Source organism: Octopus sinensis, linkage group LG15 (assembly GCF_006345805.1).
Source record: "Octopus sinensis linkage group LG15, ASM634580v1, whole genome shotgun sequence".
Classification (NCBI taxonomy): Eukaryota; Metazoa; Mollusca; class Cephalopoda; order Octopoda; family Octopodidae; genus Octopus; species Octopus sinensis.
In genome coordinates, this window is record NC_043011.1 from 55,737,225 (window position 1) to 55,752,882 (window position 15,658).

The window sequence follows — 15,658 nt, forward strand, 5'->3', positions numbered from 1 at the left end:
GACAATTTCATATGACACCGCTAGAAAAAACTGCCGTTCAAACTGAAAAGATCTGAGTCCACTCTATTGAAGCAAGCATTCAGCCAAGGCTCCTGAAGAAAACTTCCTCTGAAAAATGTCATAGGCACTGCATTTCCTTCTGTAATTAGCCATAAACATTAAAAAAAAGGAAAGAAAAGAAATTGTCAACCACGTATTTTGTCTTCTGTTTTCATCTGTAAAAACAAAATATTGTTTGCTAAGCTTTGAGTCGTGATGGACATCCCTCTTGCCAACAGTAATTTAACCAAAGTAAAATACGGTATTTTGTGTAAATCATTATTTTAACATCCTCTTTTCCATGTTTGTCTGGGTCAAAGTTTATTTGTGGCAGATTTCCTGCAGTTGGATGTACTTACTTGTACTTGTGGTGACATTCACCCTGGGCGGGTGGAGTCGGCTTCTTCTACCTCCCTCGAGGAGATCTCGAACCATGGCAGCCCACGCACGACGGTCCTGCGCCAGTTCACTGAAGGTAGCGAGCCAGTCACGGTTCCATCGGCGCAGGCCGACCACCTGCGGTCCCGTGAGCACGGAGAGGTCCTCCTTGATCATCGTAACCCAGGTCTTCAGCTGCCTGCCCATGCGTTTCCACCAGTTGGGAGAAGGACATTCACGGCTCAGTTCACCCACCGGACGCCTACATGCATGGCCAAACCACTGCAAGCACCGTTGCAGAAGGACAAATGGAAGGGGCCGCAGAGACAGGTGAAGTCGGAGTTGGATGCCTTTCAAGTCATCAATCTTCACCCATTTCCAAGATCCATTGCCAGAGATTCTTTGCTTGCAATATTGGAAATGAACAACACTGCTTAGATGACAGTGAGATTCATTTACACAATATCAAAACAAGAACACACACACACACACACACATTGGGCTTTTTTCTACTTGCCATTGCACAAATCCACTCTCAGGACCAGATGAAAATATATTTGATTGACATAAATATTGTTCATCAAGTGGGTACAAAATGCTCCTCGTCCACTCTGTAGTGCCTGGTGTTAGGAAGGGAATTCTGCCATAGAAACCCTATTAAAAGGAACATGTGGATCTACAACCCATGTAGGAGGACAGTAACTCCAAATAAGAGCTGAATAGGGTCATAATGACCAGTCCAACTCCTGACAGTATGGAAAACAGAATGGAAGATGATGACAATGCTGGTCATTTAATCCTTAATCCTTAAGGAAGATAGAGGGGGAGGGAATGACATAAATGGTAGGAGCTGGAAATAAATTGGAACTGGTTTTCTGGTAATCTAAGAAACCAAGATTCTTTACTTTTTAAAAATGAATTCAATTTTTTTTTTGTTTAGTGGAACAATGAAAACCCAGGTGACCTTTGGGAAGATCTACAGGATGTTTAGTCCTGCAACTCTGATAAAAATGTAAAATAGACACACTGGATGTACACTAAGGAGAAGAACATTCCACAAGAAAACGGTAGGTAAACATTTGGTTAATATTCTAACCATTGTCTCAAATAATGTTGATGTTCTCGTAATGTTATAACACCTATTAATAATATTCTAAACTTATGAGTAAAAAAACCGTCGATGAAGTCTAAGGATTCATCGAATTTGAATAACATTGCATACAAGCAATAAGAATGTCTGGCAATTATTAACATTTGAAAATTGTATTATGTATATCATCATCATCGTTTAATGTCTGTCTTGCATTCATGCATGGGTAGGACGGTTGACAGGAGCCGGCCAGGTAGAAGACTACCCCAGGCTACTGTGTCTGTTTTGGCAGGGTTTTTATGGCTGGTTGCCCTTCCTAACACACATGCTTCTTGTGCTTAAATAACTGCAAAGCCAACTGATAATATTTTCTGCTGTCTGATAACTTAGTCTTTAAGGGGTCAGCATATCACCTTGGTGTCACTGGAACTCATGATGGCAAGCTTTGTCTCGAATCATCATCATCAGTATTGTTTAACATCCGCTTTCCATGCTAGCATGGGTTGGACGATTTTCTGAGGTCTGGCGAACCAGACTCCAATCTGATCTGGCAGAGTTGCTACAGCTGGATGCCCTTCCTAATGCCAACCACTCCAAGAGTGAAGCGGGTGCTTTTATGTGCCACCGGCACAAGGACCAGCTTGGTGGTACTGGTAACGGCCACGTCCAAATGGTGCTTTTTACGTGCCACCTGCACAGGAGCCAGTCCAGCGAAGTTATAAGAAGTCACAGCATCAGTGTTTCCCAACCATTTTGGCTGAACACCCCACTAAAAACACTTGAATATTTAATGCACCCAAAATTTTTACTTTTATATGATAAATGTAAAGGCTACGATTAAACTTAATAAAAGAAATCTATTGTTCACAACTCATTTCATGGCTCTTAATGGCCTTTTTAGGGGACAGTATGGACCCCTCTTTAGAACCACTGCTCAGGATGTGAAAGTAGAATGTTGCTGAAATTCAACTTGCACATAAGTAGGGTCAGTGACATGATGGGAAACAATGGCACCTTGGGTGAGGGTCAGGCCTGGGCTGAGCCAAATCTTCTGAGTAGATCTGGTGGACAGAAACTGAAAGAAGCCTGTTGTGTTTCTTCTTGTCTTGACAACACCGGATAATTATAAGCAACTGCCCCTGTCATACAAGTGGTGTTGCCAGTTTCCAATCTTCTGTGGAAATTGGAAACAATTGAGGGTTGGTAACAGGAAAGGCATCCAGCCGTAGAGAATCTACTTCAACAGATTCCATCCATTTATGCAAACATGGCTTCCATGCCGGTGGCACGTAAAAGAGCACCATTCAAGCGTGATCGTTACCAATGTTGCCTTACTGGCACCTGTGCCGGTGGCATGTGGAAAAAGATTCGAGCGAGGTCATTGCCAGTACTGCCTGACTGGCTCCCATGCAGGTGGCATGTAAAAAGCACCCACTACACTCTCAGAGTGGTTGGCGTTAGGAAGGGCATCCAGCTGTAGAAACTCTGCCAAATCAAGATTGGAGCCTGGTGCAGCCATCTGGTTCGCCAGCCCTCAGTCAAAATCGTCCAACCCATGCTAGCATGGAAAGCGGACGTTAAACGATGATGATGATGGAAAAGTAGATGTTTGAAACAACCACGATGTAATTGGTTATGTTCCCATTGGATGCTTTCTGAGGTGAAATGGAAACTAATGTTTGGCATTCCCAGAGGTAATTAAATAAAGTGAGCTTAAATGATTGCACCCAGAAATTGAAAAGAGGCCAATATTTTGGTTTGGTGAGAGACCAACCATCACTTTATGGCACTCACCTGAACCTAACAACACCTTTATATCATCTAATAATCCAAAGACAGACTCAGTTGTATCCCAACTCCTCACAGCAATAAAAAGTAACTCCTTATGGAACCTATATCTGTTTAGAATAGTGAGCCAGTGAAAATGGTCTTTATCAAGAATGCAAGATATAAATGCTAACAGGAATCGGCTGTCTTGTGAAACATTAAGCTGGCAGCTTTCCATGCTTAATGTTTCACATCAGTTGAAAAGATTTTGGTTTCATAAACGTTTTTTTTTTGTAGTTGTTACCATCTGAATGTGGCCGTTGCCAGCCTACCCTGGCACCTAAAAAGCACCATCTGTACGTGGCCGATGCCAGCGCCGCCTTGACTGGCTTCCGTGCCGGTGGCATGTAAAAAGCACCAACCAATCGTAGCCGTTGCCAGCCTCCCCTGGCACCTGTGCCGGTGGTACGTAAAAAGCATCCACTACACTCACGGAGTGGTTGGTGTTAGGAAGGGCATCCAGCTGTAGAAACACTGCCAGATCAGACTGAAGCCTGATGCAGCCTCCTGGCTTCCCAGATCCTGGTTGAACCGTCCAACCCATGCTAGCATGGAAAACGGATGTTAAATGATGATGATGATGATGATTGAGGTGTAGAGGGGTGGGGGTAATTCAGATTTTCTATCAAAACAGAATCGATGTAATTGAAATATATTTGTTCCCTTCTAAATTAGAAAAAAAAATAAAATAAAATAAATTTCTTAAATAAATAAAGAATAATGTTGAACTGAGTCGACATGTTGAAATTGTTTTTTTAAATATTTATTAACATTTCCAAAAACAGTCTCATAGACTGAAATTTCATAGCCAACCATCTAGAGACAGAAATAACAATGTCGTTTTTACATGTGTTCCAGTCCTTCATTGAAAAATAATAATAAAAATAATAATAATAAAAGCTAACAATAAGTCTCTAACATGCTTTACATAAGTATTTGTGGCATTTGCACTCAAGTTGTTGTGTGAAGAGAAAAACGGAGAGGTAAAAAGCATTGTTAAACAATTTCACAAGACAAGGCAGCTTTTTTTTTTTTTTACAATTTGTGGTTTTTCACTAGCAACAGCAACATTTGTCTACTAATTATATGGAAAAAATTTATTTTCTTAATGAATTAAGCAGAGGGAGAATAATAGAACTTTGACTAGGTTTTCATTAGAAATTCATTATTTAATTCTCTTTTTTTTCTTTTAATCTGTTAAATTGTTATTCGGAACCAAGTTTAGATTGAATGCATCCTCAACTAAAACAGACACACTTGAGATGTGAGCCGTGAAAGTTCAGCAGCAAATCTTTACAGAATATAAGATTTCTAATCCTCAAGTGTTAGATCTATTAATATGTCTCTCTCTCTTTCTGTATGTACACATTCAACAGGCTATTTCTTTCAACAACTGCCAGTTGGAGATCATGTTCCTTTCTCTGTTGAGCATCTAAAATCTATTACATTTTATATTACCAGATCGACCTGAAAGCTTCATCTAATTTATCAAAAGCTTTTAATATAAGGATTTCATTCTCTCCACCCAACAATAGATCAGTTGAAAGATTTTCTTTCACAACAGGACCTGTGTTTCAGTTTAATTTGAAGGCAAAATCTTCAATTTAGTCTAAAAATATTGGGCTATAAAACAGTGCAATGAAAGCTCAAATATACTCTCTAAAAAGAAATCCTCTTTTGGAAGAAATTCCTTAAATTTGATGTATTTTTAATGCCTTATATGAAGAAGCTTTGTCGTTGGTAACATAGTTACAGAGCTCTAATCAAAGCTATCAACTTCTGACAAGTGTGTAGTCAAAAATTTTAAACTAAAATTCTAAGGAAAAGCTGATTATATAGTAACAACGTTGTTAAGATGAGCAATTTAAATTTTGTTTTCTGTTACACTGAGAACTTTAAAAAAATTTATGAACCATTAATGTTTTGGTATTTTAAAATTTCTTTTTGATGTGCGTGCAGAAATGTGTTTGTATTGAAATTTAACAAACTTGGGTTATATCCGGGTAGCGACAGTCTCGTTTGAGGAATTAAGTGAAATACTTAAGAAATACATTCACTGGTATTGGAAAAGTTACCCCATAACTCAGTTACTGTAGGGACTCTAAACTAGAATACATAGAAAATGAAACTTTTCAATTTGAAAGAAAACAAATTTTAACTTGAAAAAAATAATTAATATAATGTAAATATTTCACTTTCACTTTTAAACTGAAAATTACCAAACTAAATGTTGAGAAATGTTTCATAGAACTTTAAATGGTTTTCTTCTTGAAGTGGAATTTTTTTTTTTTTTTCTTTCAGTGTTCATGGGTCGGGGTAGTGGTATGCGTTATAATTATTCATGAAGCAAGGGAAATGGGGAAGGCTATTGTGCAGCAGCTGCAAAACCTGCTTTATATATATATATCGACACACAAAACATTTCTAACACGAGTATCACAGATTGTCTTGTTATTTGGTGAGCACTTGGACTAAATATTGCAATTGCACAAGATTTATCAATGAAATAGATTTATTCTTATTTATATATATATAAAAATTAGACAGTAATGTTGTTGAAAACAACCAACCAAAGTTCAAACTACAAATTAAACACTTTTTTTTGTTTATATTTAGCACAGACGGAGGGGTGGGGCGGATAGGTGAAACTGTCTTTTCTCAAACATTGAAGGGAATAAAAAAAATCTCAATTGTAATATTTCTAAAATACGAGGAAAAACAAAAGTTAAACAAAAGAAGATACTACTGAAATGTGTATTTCTCTTTTACTTGCTTCAGCCATAAGACTGGTCATGCTGGGGCAGCGCTTTGATGAATTTTAGTCAAAAGAATTGACCCCCAGGACTTTTTTTTCTTAAAGCAATTGAGAAATTATTTTAGCAAATGAATGCTGTGTAGGAATTTTGATTGCTGAACAGTGATGCATAATAATCCTTTGTTATAGGCACAAGGCCAGCAATTTTGACAAGGGGGTGGGTGTGATTAACTGTATATATTGGACCTTAGTACTTGAATCGGTTACATCCACAGTTTTTTCTATTCAGTATCTATAAAATTCTATATCAAATTTATAAATGAAAAAAAAAAAAAAAAAAAAGCATAATTAATCTAATTGCTTCAAGATGAGTGTCGTTAGTAATTCCATGATGAAGACAGAATAAATGAAATCGTAAATTGTGAGGGGAAAGCCACTAAGATTTAATCTACACCTGTACAGAATGAAATGATGAGGGATCTGATAGCTTTTGCAGAACTTTCTCCAAGCTTTTGCTCATCACTTCCTTTGTGTGTGTAAATGTGAATAAAGCTAAAGATGTCTCAGCTATATTTTTCTCTGTCTCTAAGAGAAATATACCTAAAAGCTAAAAAGAACTTGTAATACTTCTTCCCAAATGAATTTGCATCTTATTTTTAATTCCTGATGTGAAGAAATCTTCACTTCATTGAGAAAAAATCTCATCTTTTCTGACTTTTATAAACCTAGAAAATACATGTCAATGAGAAGCTAGGGTTCGAGTGTGTCCCACTATTGAACACACTCCCTAATTAAAAACACCCCCTATATCTGCATGGCTGATTCATTCCAAACTGCATTCCTTTGTATCCCCCCCCCCATGTCTGTACACTGACCAATATGCAAATTCACAATAAATATACTCCTTGCTTACAAGTTATAACCGGGCAGATACCATCAAGGTAGAATCAATAATTTTCCATTATAGATTGCTAATCAAATATAAAAGTGGAGCTAAGACAATTTCAAAGTGAAACATTGTTTTACTGATAAAAAAAAAAATTATCTTCCTCACACCCTTTTCAACACCTTTTTGTTTTTCTTTTCTAGAATATTCTATCTTCTTTGGGTTTGGATTTCAGATCTGAAATCACCAATGTGGAAGAAAAAGAAAATTGTATGTAAAAAAAACCCAACTTATATTTTAATGATAGAAATAAGAAAGTTGTCATATCATATATTGTATAAAAAAACCCAAAAATAACTAACGAACTGACAGTCTTCAATGTTGTATAGGAGGGCTGATCAAAAGGAAGGCTGTAAAATTATGCATCAAAATATAAGTTCATGTCGGAACATAGCAAAGGTGAATGCCCACAGAAGCGGGGGACATGCCTCCTCAAAAGTGAGGAAATAAAATATATTCGCTTTTTCTTTTGCATTCTTTCTCTCTCATACAGACAACCCACATCCGTACAACTATATTTTCTCATTAGTTATAGAAGTCAGAAAAATAAATTTAACAAAACAAAACTAAAAGCAATTTTCAGTTTGGAAGGGAAAGCTCTGTCATCTTTCTAACGTTTCAGTCTCTTAGGACCCAATAGCTATCAGCTCACCATTTCCCAAGAAATGCCAGTTTATATGGAAGATAATGATGGGTTATATATACAGATCGATGGTTTGCTAAACTAAAAACACTCTTCTTGCTTTTCCTGCAAATATTAATGAGATGGAACAAGAAGCTGTAGAATTAAAATAGAATTTGATGTGTGGTGGTGAGTAAATCGTGTGGGTTGATTATGTTAAAGAGCATGGATAACATTGAACAATCTGTTAGCTGTGAAGTGGACAGTGTTAACTAAATAATAAGGGTTTCAAATTTTGGCACAAGGCCAGCAATTTTAGGGGAGGGTAAGTCAATTACATTGACCCCTGTACACAACTGGTACTTATTTTATTGACCTCAAAAGGTTGAAAGGAAAGTCAACCTTGGCAGCATTTGAACTCAGAATGTAAAACTGGAAGAAATACTGCTAAGTATTTTGTCCGGCACAGTAAGGGATTCTGCCTAATTTGGTCAGACAGAACCGTCATGAATTTATAAAATATCTGTGATTCCATGACGAACTAAAATGTTAAACCCAAAATAAGACGGTTTTAAAATAAATTTTGTGTGAATGATAAAGGAATGAAGTAGCAACCAATAGTTTCATTGTTTCTTATTTTGGTTCCGTAAACAGCTGACAACTGTGTTGCCTTCCTCTATAATACTTATTTACACCCTTGCATCTTGGACTCTTTGAGGATTGGAGAATGGCTGAAAAAAAATCACTGAATTGTAACAGAGAGCAAATTCAAGGGATGGTAAAATATTCGGTAAAATGGTCTTTTTTTTTTAGTTATTTTTAAAATTTTGGCAAATGATAACTAAAATAACAATAGAAAAAATACAGCCATGATACGAAATGGCTCTGAGTCCCAGAAGGATTTTTTCCAATAACAAACAAGTAAATATAACAATTTAAATAAATTTAAAAACAAAAAAACTATTTGTAATCCATGCTTTTCAAGAGCATTTCATCAGACTAAAGTAACGAAAAATAAAACTGCTACAATTAATTACTTTGATTCTAACAAAGTACATGGATTGTTTTAAGATAAAATTGTTGTTGAAAATATTTATGAGACAGAGGGAACTAAGCAAAAAAAAAAGAGTTATCTAAAAAGAAACCGATTAAGAAATATTTAATTTCCTTAAATAAACGAAATGTAAATTATAAAGTACCAGGTAGAAATTAGTTATTTTGGTCCCCTTTTTTTATTTAACGTCATTCACATAAATAGTTTTACATTTGTAAATAAGGGTTATTCAAGTCTGTGGCATCAAAATATCCCATCCTAGAAATTAGTCAACTTTATAACAATTTCCTTTACAAAAAAAAAAAAAAAAAGAAGCAAATCTCATGATGTTTGTTATGCAAATTGTTTGTCGAAATGCTGTACAATTCCTTTGGTAGCAGCAAAGTCTGTGAAAAGCTTTAACAGACATTATATATATTTATAAATCTGCCTTCCATGTGGCAATCTGAAGAAAGCTGTTGAATAATAAAAAAACCTAAAAAACTCATTGTTTTTTCCTTCAGTTTAGAAATTAATTCGACCATATAACTTATATCCATCAAAGCTGAATACTTAAAGACAGAAATTTATGATCAAACATTTTTCTAATGTTAAAAAAAAAAGAAAACAAGTCTATGAGTCACTTAGCTGAGAGGAATTTCTGCCATTCAAATAACTTTGTGAATCTTTTAAGTTCCTGCTACAGAATTTATTGGAATCCAGAAGAACAATTAATAATATCCATGAGATCTGCTGAAATGGTTCAGGAGCGATGGGAAGAAACTCAGTTAAAGTTAAAAAATCAATCATAATAACAACAATAACAGTAATAATAATAATAAAACCCATTTGTATGACAGCTTTTGTGGTATTTTGCCCTGACATTTTAATTACTAGAAAGACAAAATGTCAGAAACTAAGAATCAGTTGACTTTTGCAATAGAAAGCTCAGTTGTGTCCAAAGGGAAGTCGTCCTTGAACCAAGCTGTTGCAGGAAAGTAACAAGTGTTAAAGAAACAGCAGAAATAGTTATTATTATTATTATTATTATTGTGGTGTGAAGGTAGGTGAAAATATCTTCTTATCAGTGATATGACTAGAAAAGCTGATTTTTTTTTTTTTTTTGGTTTTTCTTTCGACATACAAAGAGAAGCTGTTGAAAAGGTGGGAACCAGCTAAAGTTGTTGTTGTTGTTGATAATAACATTTGTTGCTACTGAGGCTGTGGTACTTCATTGAGGCCAGCTGGGTGCTGTTTGATGCAGCAGTGAAGTTGCACTAGAAATTCTGTTGTCCGTTTGGTTTAGTAGCAGCAGCTTTGGTGGGATTAAAAATGGCAGCAAGGATAGAATGCTGCAGACTGGTGGAGACTATTCGTAATGTTTGTTGTGGGCTGTTATCAGCAGAACTAGTTGTTTGAGCTGGAATTTGCTGGAATATCAGGAAAGAAACTGTTCTTCTGTGAGCGTTCTTGACAAACAGTTTTTGGGTTGAGTTTCATCAATCGGTCCAATCTGCAGCAAAGTCAAAATGATAAGCAGACACCTTAGTGACTATACAAATAATAATATTAATAATATAAGCAAATACATAACAAACAAAAATATAAAAGAGAGAGAGAGAGAGAGACAAGGGACTGCTATTTCTATAAACTTCATTAAGATTTATTACTTTAAGCAGAAAACTGAAAGTTTATAAACTAATAAAGATTTAATATTTGTTCACAATATGAGAAAATAAACTGAGAAATGGTTTGATAAATGGTCTTATAAAGAAAACATACAAGAATTGATGTTAAGAAAATGAATTCAGTTTAACGAGAAAAAGAAAAGTAAACAAATTTTTGAATAAAATAGCATTATCGAACTTGTTAATACTTTTTTTAAAAAATAAAGCCAACAAATATTGTTGTATTTAGGAATGGTCATTTTGCCAGTTTAGCCAATAAAAACACAAGTACTATATATTTGGTGCTAATTTGCTTCAGTGTTATTTACTTTTTACATTAATCTTAATCTTATTTCAGCCAGAGTTCTTTCGTCACACTCCTGTGACCTCATCAGTGGTCCTTTGCTTTCTTATTTGTGTCTCTCCCTACTAACAGTCAGCTATTTTGTATATATAGTGCGTGTGTTTTTATTGGCTAAACTGGCAAAATGACCATTCCTAAATACAACAATATCTGTTTCAACACATGATTTCACATCGAAAATCTTGCAAGACAAATATATAAACGTAACAAAGTCAACAAACATTGCAATAAATTCTTTAGATGATTTTTGTTGTTTTACAAAATTATTATTCAAATCATTAAAAAGCGAAAAGAAAAGAAAAACCACGGTGATGGCTACATTTCAAGCAAATATTTTTGCAGATCTCTTCAGCAAACTATTAGATTGAACAGGAAATATCTCTCTAGTTGGCTACCTCCATGCAACCAGTGTGTTTGCTAAAGATGGTCGAAAAAGATAATTAGCTAAAAGAAAGCTATATACTTTCTATTAACTTCGTTTATTATTATGAAATACTTGGCATAAAATATTTGTGCAACTGCTTCGTAAGATTAATCATTAAAGATAATCATCCACTGCATGGAGGGATTGAACCTGTTTCTATTGCTTTACTCTCTTAAAAGATCTGGAAGGTAAACAAGGAATCAGACATCCTTAAAAATATTCTTTGAATCAGCAACACAATACACTTTTGTCAGTGATGGAAAGCCCACCTCTAAACCCCTACTTCATGTTCCTTATGTCACACAAAAGGGATAATGGTTATGGTCACCAGTTGTAGAGGCATGGAGGTATCCTTATTCCTGCAAACCTAGCAAGCCATCATGTCTAAGGTGTGTGGAAAGACTTGTTACATCTGAAAGTCATCCATTGATTGTTATCTCCCACTGAAAGATTATAAGAACAACTTACTTGAGGAAAACAGTCCCATACCTTTATGCAATACTTCTGCACTTTCCAGGAATGATTTCAGAAACTAATGCTTAATTCTTCTCGTAGATTAAGGCACTGTATCCCAAGGTGAAAATTAAAGTCAGTCAGTCAAAACATTTTGCAACTTTTAGTGTTGTTTAGACTTTCAGCAGTGAACTCCATGGCCTTGTGGCACCTATTTCTCTGCTTTATATCACATTTGTATTATTTTAAATATAATGAAATTATTGTATACAGTGCTCAGGTGCACCACAAAAATAAATGCGCCCTTTTAAAGCCTAGCCAGGTTCATGGGCCCGATTTCCTGGTTTCAATGGCGTATGTGTTTCCCAGCTGGACGGGACGTCAGTCCATCGCAGCGTTACTCATTTTTGCCAGCTGAGTGGACTGGAGCAACATGAAATGAAGTGTTCTGCTCAAGAACACAACACGTCGCCCGGTCCAGGAATCGAAACCACAATCTTATGCTCATGATGCTGATACCCTAACCACTAAGCCACGTGCCTCCTTGAAATTCTGCATCAAACACTTGAGGAAATCTTACAATTTAAGGAATGCTAGCCTAAAGAATTCTTTGTCTGTCTCATATTTGTACATCTCATTAATCTGTCTGAGATTTCTGGAAATCCTTAGATCAATAATGCATTCTCTATGACCCTCCCCCATACACACACACACACACACACACACACACAGAGAAAACTTTACTCTCATTGCCAAAGTGTTACAACACATCACATTTTATAACACAAATTCTATAAAAATAATATTTTAGGCTAGATTTTCTTTTCTTTTTTTCAATATACATGAATTTTATAAAAAAAATATTTGCAGCTAAAAATTTGGTGATACAGCTTTAGTAAAGCAAGGACAAAATGAAAGGAAGAAAAATATACAAAGCAGTAAATAAAAATGGTAAAATGACTTTGTTAGAAAAACATTTATTAAGATATTAGTGAAACGAAGCAAGCAACTAGACAGGTCGTTAGCTAAGGTTAAGCAGACTAATACAAACAACAGCAGACTGGACAGACGGTGGACATGTATGTTACCTGTTAATCATCTTGGTGCTAAGAATGTGGTGGGTGAGGAGGGGGTAGAAGGTGTAGAATTGGAGTGGTAACTGGAGTAGTGTTCATCATACCTTCAAATGAATGGGAGATGAAATTGATGAAATCAAAAAAATAAAAGTAGATATTATTTACATTTACTTGATAAAATTGAAAATTTTATTAAATTAGATTTCATCCAAGTCAGCTTCAATCAAGAAGACCCACTAAGGACTACTTTATTTCATGTGTTTTTTTTAAATGGTGTAGTTTGGGCGAGATTTAGCTGCTATTTCTAGATGGTTAAGTGACTTTGCTCTCTCATTGACTTATTTTATTCAAGAGTATAATTGCGAGAGAGTCTTTGTAACATTAGAAAGAAATCCCCAACAATGAGTTTCATGGAAAAACTTGGACCAGCTTTGTGCAGTCAAATAGCATTTGTTAATAAAAGAACAACAAAAAATTCTCCAGAGAACTGCGAGTTACTTTATTGCTGTTGATTAAAACCCCTAAGAAAGCTGATCCCAGAGAAACAATCAAATAAAGCAATCAACAGCTTTCCCTGTGATGATTTCTATCCTTATTAACTGTGTCAGTATCATGATATGATCGTTACCAGCGTCGCCTTACTGGCACTTGTGCTAGTAGGGTGCCAAGAGCACCATCCGAGCGTGATCGTTGCCAGAGCAGCCAACTGGCTTCCGTACCTGTGGCACATAAAAGGGCACCATTCGAGTGTGATCGTTACCAACATCGCTTCACTGGCACATGTAAAAAGATTCAAACGAGGTCGTTGCCAGTATCACCCGACTGGCCCCTGTGCTGGTGGCATGTAAAAAGCACCCACTACACTCTCGGAGTGGTTGGCGTTAGTAAGGGCATCCAGCTGTAGAAACTCTGCCAGATCAAGACTGGAGCCTGGTGCAGCCATCTGGTTCGCCAGCCCTCAGTCAAAATCGTCCAACCCATGCTAGCATGGAAAACGGACGTTAAACGATGATGATGATGAGAGCTCTTATGTGAAGGTGGGTGGCTCAGTGGTTCGGGTATTTGACTCAAGACTGCAAGGTCATGTGTTCAATTCCTGGCAATGCATTGTGTCCTTGAGCAAGACACTTTACTTCATGTTGCTCTAGTTCACTCAGCTGGCAAAAAAAAAAAGAGTTGTACTTGTATTTCAAAGGACCAGCCTTGCCACATTCTGTGTTGCATTTCCCAGTGAACTATGTTAAGGGTACACATGTCTGTGGAAGGCTTGGCCACTGGCATGCGGATTTCATGAGCAGGCTGTGTTCCAGTGATCGATCATGTGGAACCCACATCGTCATCAGAAGTAACAGAGTGATGCTTTTACGGTCCTTAATGTGAAGTTGCAACAGATGATGTTTACAGAGTCTCAATAGCTTGACAGACATCATAGTTGTTTCAGAAAATGATAGAAATCAGAGTACACTGGTTAAGACTGAAGATGTTCCTTTATTCTTTTAAACAAGCAACTTTGAAGATATAAAAATTGAGATTATGATAATTAAACCTCAAACGATCTTCACACCAACTTCTTCCCTTATCTTTCTCTCTCATTTTACCTTAAATTCTATAAACGGTACCCACCGCCATTAACATAATGTTTGTGCTTCTGGTTCATGATTGAGAAAACTTTTGGCTGACACTAATTTCTCTTACCTATTGTTATGTCTATGTAGTTCAAAATCAATTAAGATATTCACCTGGTGGCAGAGCTTTATTCATGGTGAGTTTGACACAGGATAAATTAGTATCAATACATGTTGCCTATATCTGTGTTATTTTATCAGGGATCAGGGCCCTGACTTCTGACAGCAGAGTTCCATAGAAGGAATCAAGCTCATAAATGCCAGTTAATTAAAAGAAATTCACTAATTATAAAGTGCAACTATTCCTGATGGGGAACTGCTTCTCAAATGAAATAGAACTGTCTTGGACATAATCATGATACAAAACTAATGTCAGGATATATTAAGTGTATGGCCAGTGGTCTTCGGACATTTTACAAATTCTACATCTCTACTCTTTTGTTCTATGTACATGAAGAGAAATGTCAATATTAAGAAAAAAAAACCTAAATTCAGTTATTATTGCTTTTTCATTTAGACTTATTAATTTTTAGACAATTATTAATATTTTACAATGTTCCCAATGAAAGCTAAAACAAAAATTGTCACATGATAAAGGAAACGTAGAAGAAATGGTTTTGGGTGAAAAGAATCGGATGTCATTAATATCATTCTTGAAAACATTAGAGGAAGCTTTGCATTCCAGTTATTTAATTAGTTTAACTTCAACATGTCAACTTTTAGTAAACTTGAAAATAGATTTGTGTTTCCATGCAAAGACACACTTTAATCAGCCCTTATGCCGCATGCCGTGAATGTCTTCTCTAAATAAAGACCATTACAAACGCAAACAAAATCTAAGAAAATTATTCCAGCCCTGCACCTGTTGAAAATATATTCAATGACTCCATTTGACTAACAATGGAATTACTGGCTTTAGATTATTGGTTTTATGTGCCTTAACTGGTAGTTATAGTTAAAAATTATTTCATCAGATTTGATTCCATGATTTTAAAATTGAATGTCTTTCTCAAAATAATATCTTGAGATCAATTCACAATGTGTAAGATTTTATAATGCCATAATTTTAATTGGTAACAAGTGGAATTCCAATATTGGAAAGGAACGTTCATTCCTTTGTTGATATTTTCAGGGAAACAGAAAACATTTGGTCCGATCAGGAATGCAGTTGATAAGGAGTGACTTTCTATCAACTTCGTTTTTTATTATTATTATGAAATATTTGGCATAAAATATTTGTGTAACTGCTTCGTAAGATTAATCATTAAAGATAATCATCCACTGTATGGAGGGATTGAACCTGTTTCTGTTGCTTTACTCTCTTAAAAGATCTGGAAGGTAAATAAATCACAGGATACA

The 15,658-nt window shown here is 35.7% G+C and overlaps 2 protein-coding genes across 11 annotated transcripts in view; one reads left to right on the forward strand and one right to left on the reverse strand.

The window, feature by feature from the left end:
- Nucleotides 1-9,022, forward strand: part of LOC115219797 — a 99,821-nt gene extending 90,799 nt beyond the window's left edge. For 5 of the 7 annotated variants that reach the window (XM_036509787.1, XM_036509783.1, XM_036509785.1 and 2 more), the window contains 2 exons: nt 1,358-1,484; nt 5,636-6,405. In XM_036509787.1, coding sequence (XP_036365680.1) covers nt 1,358-1,408 — 51 coding nt within the window. In that variant the 3' untranslated portion in view covers nt 1,409-1,484; nt 5,636-6,405. Of the gene's footprint in view, nt 1-1,357; nt 1,489-5,635; nt 6,406-7,178 lie in introns of those variants that run through there. The other 2 variants (XM_029790063.2, XM_036509784.1) reach the window with 2 other exon arrangements.
- The window catches only part of LOC115219795 (protein prune homolog 2), a 204,046-nt gene continuing 192,759 nt past the window's right edge, over nt 4,372-15,658 (reverse strand). For 3 of the 4 annotated variants that reach the window (XM_036509782.1, XM_029790061.2, XM_036509781.1), the window contains exon 19: nt 4,372-10,203. In XM_036509782.1, the coding sequence (XP_036365675.1) occupies nt 10,098-10,203 (106 nt within the window). In that variant the 3' untranslated portion in view covers nt 4,372-10,097. Of the gene's footprint in view, nt 10,204-12,686; nt 12,779-15,658 lie in introns of all 4 variants that reach the window. The other variant, XM_029790062.2, reaches the window with a different exon arrangement.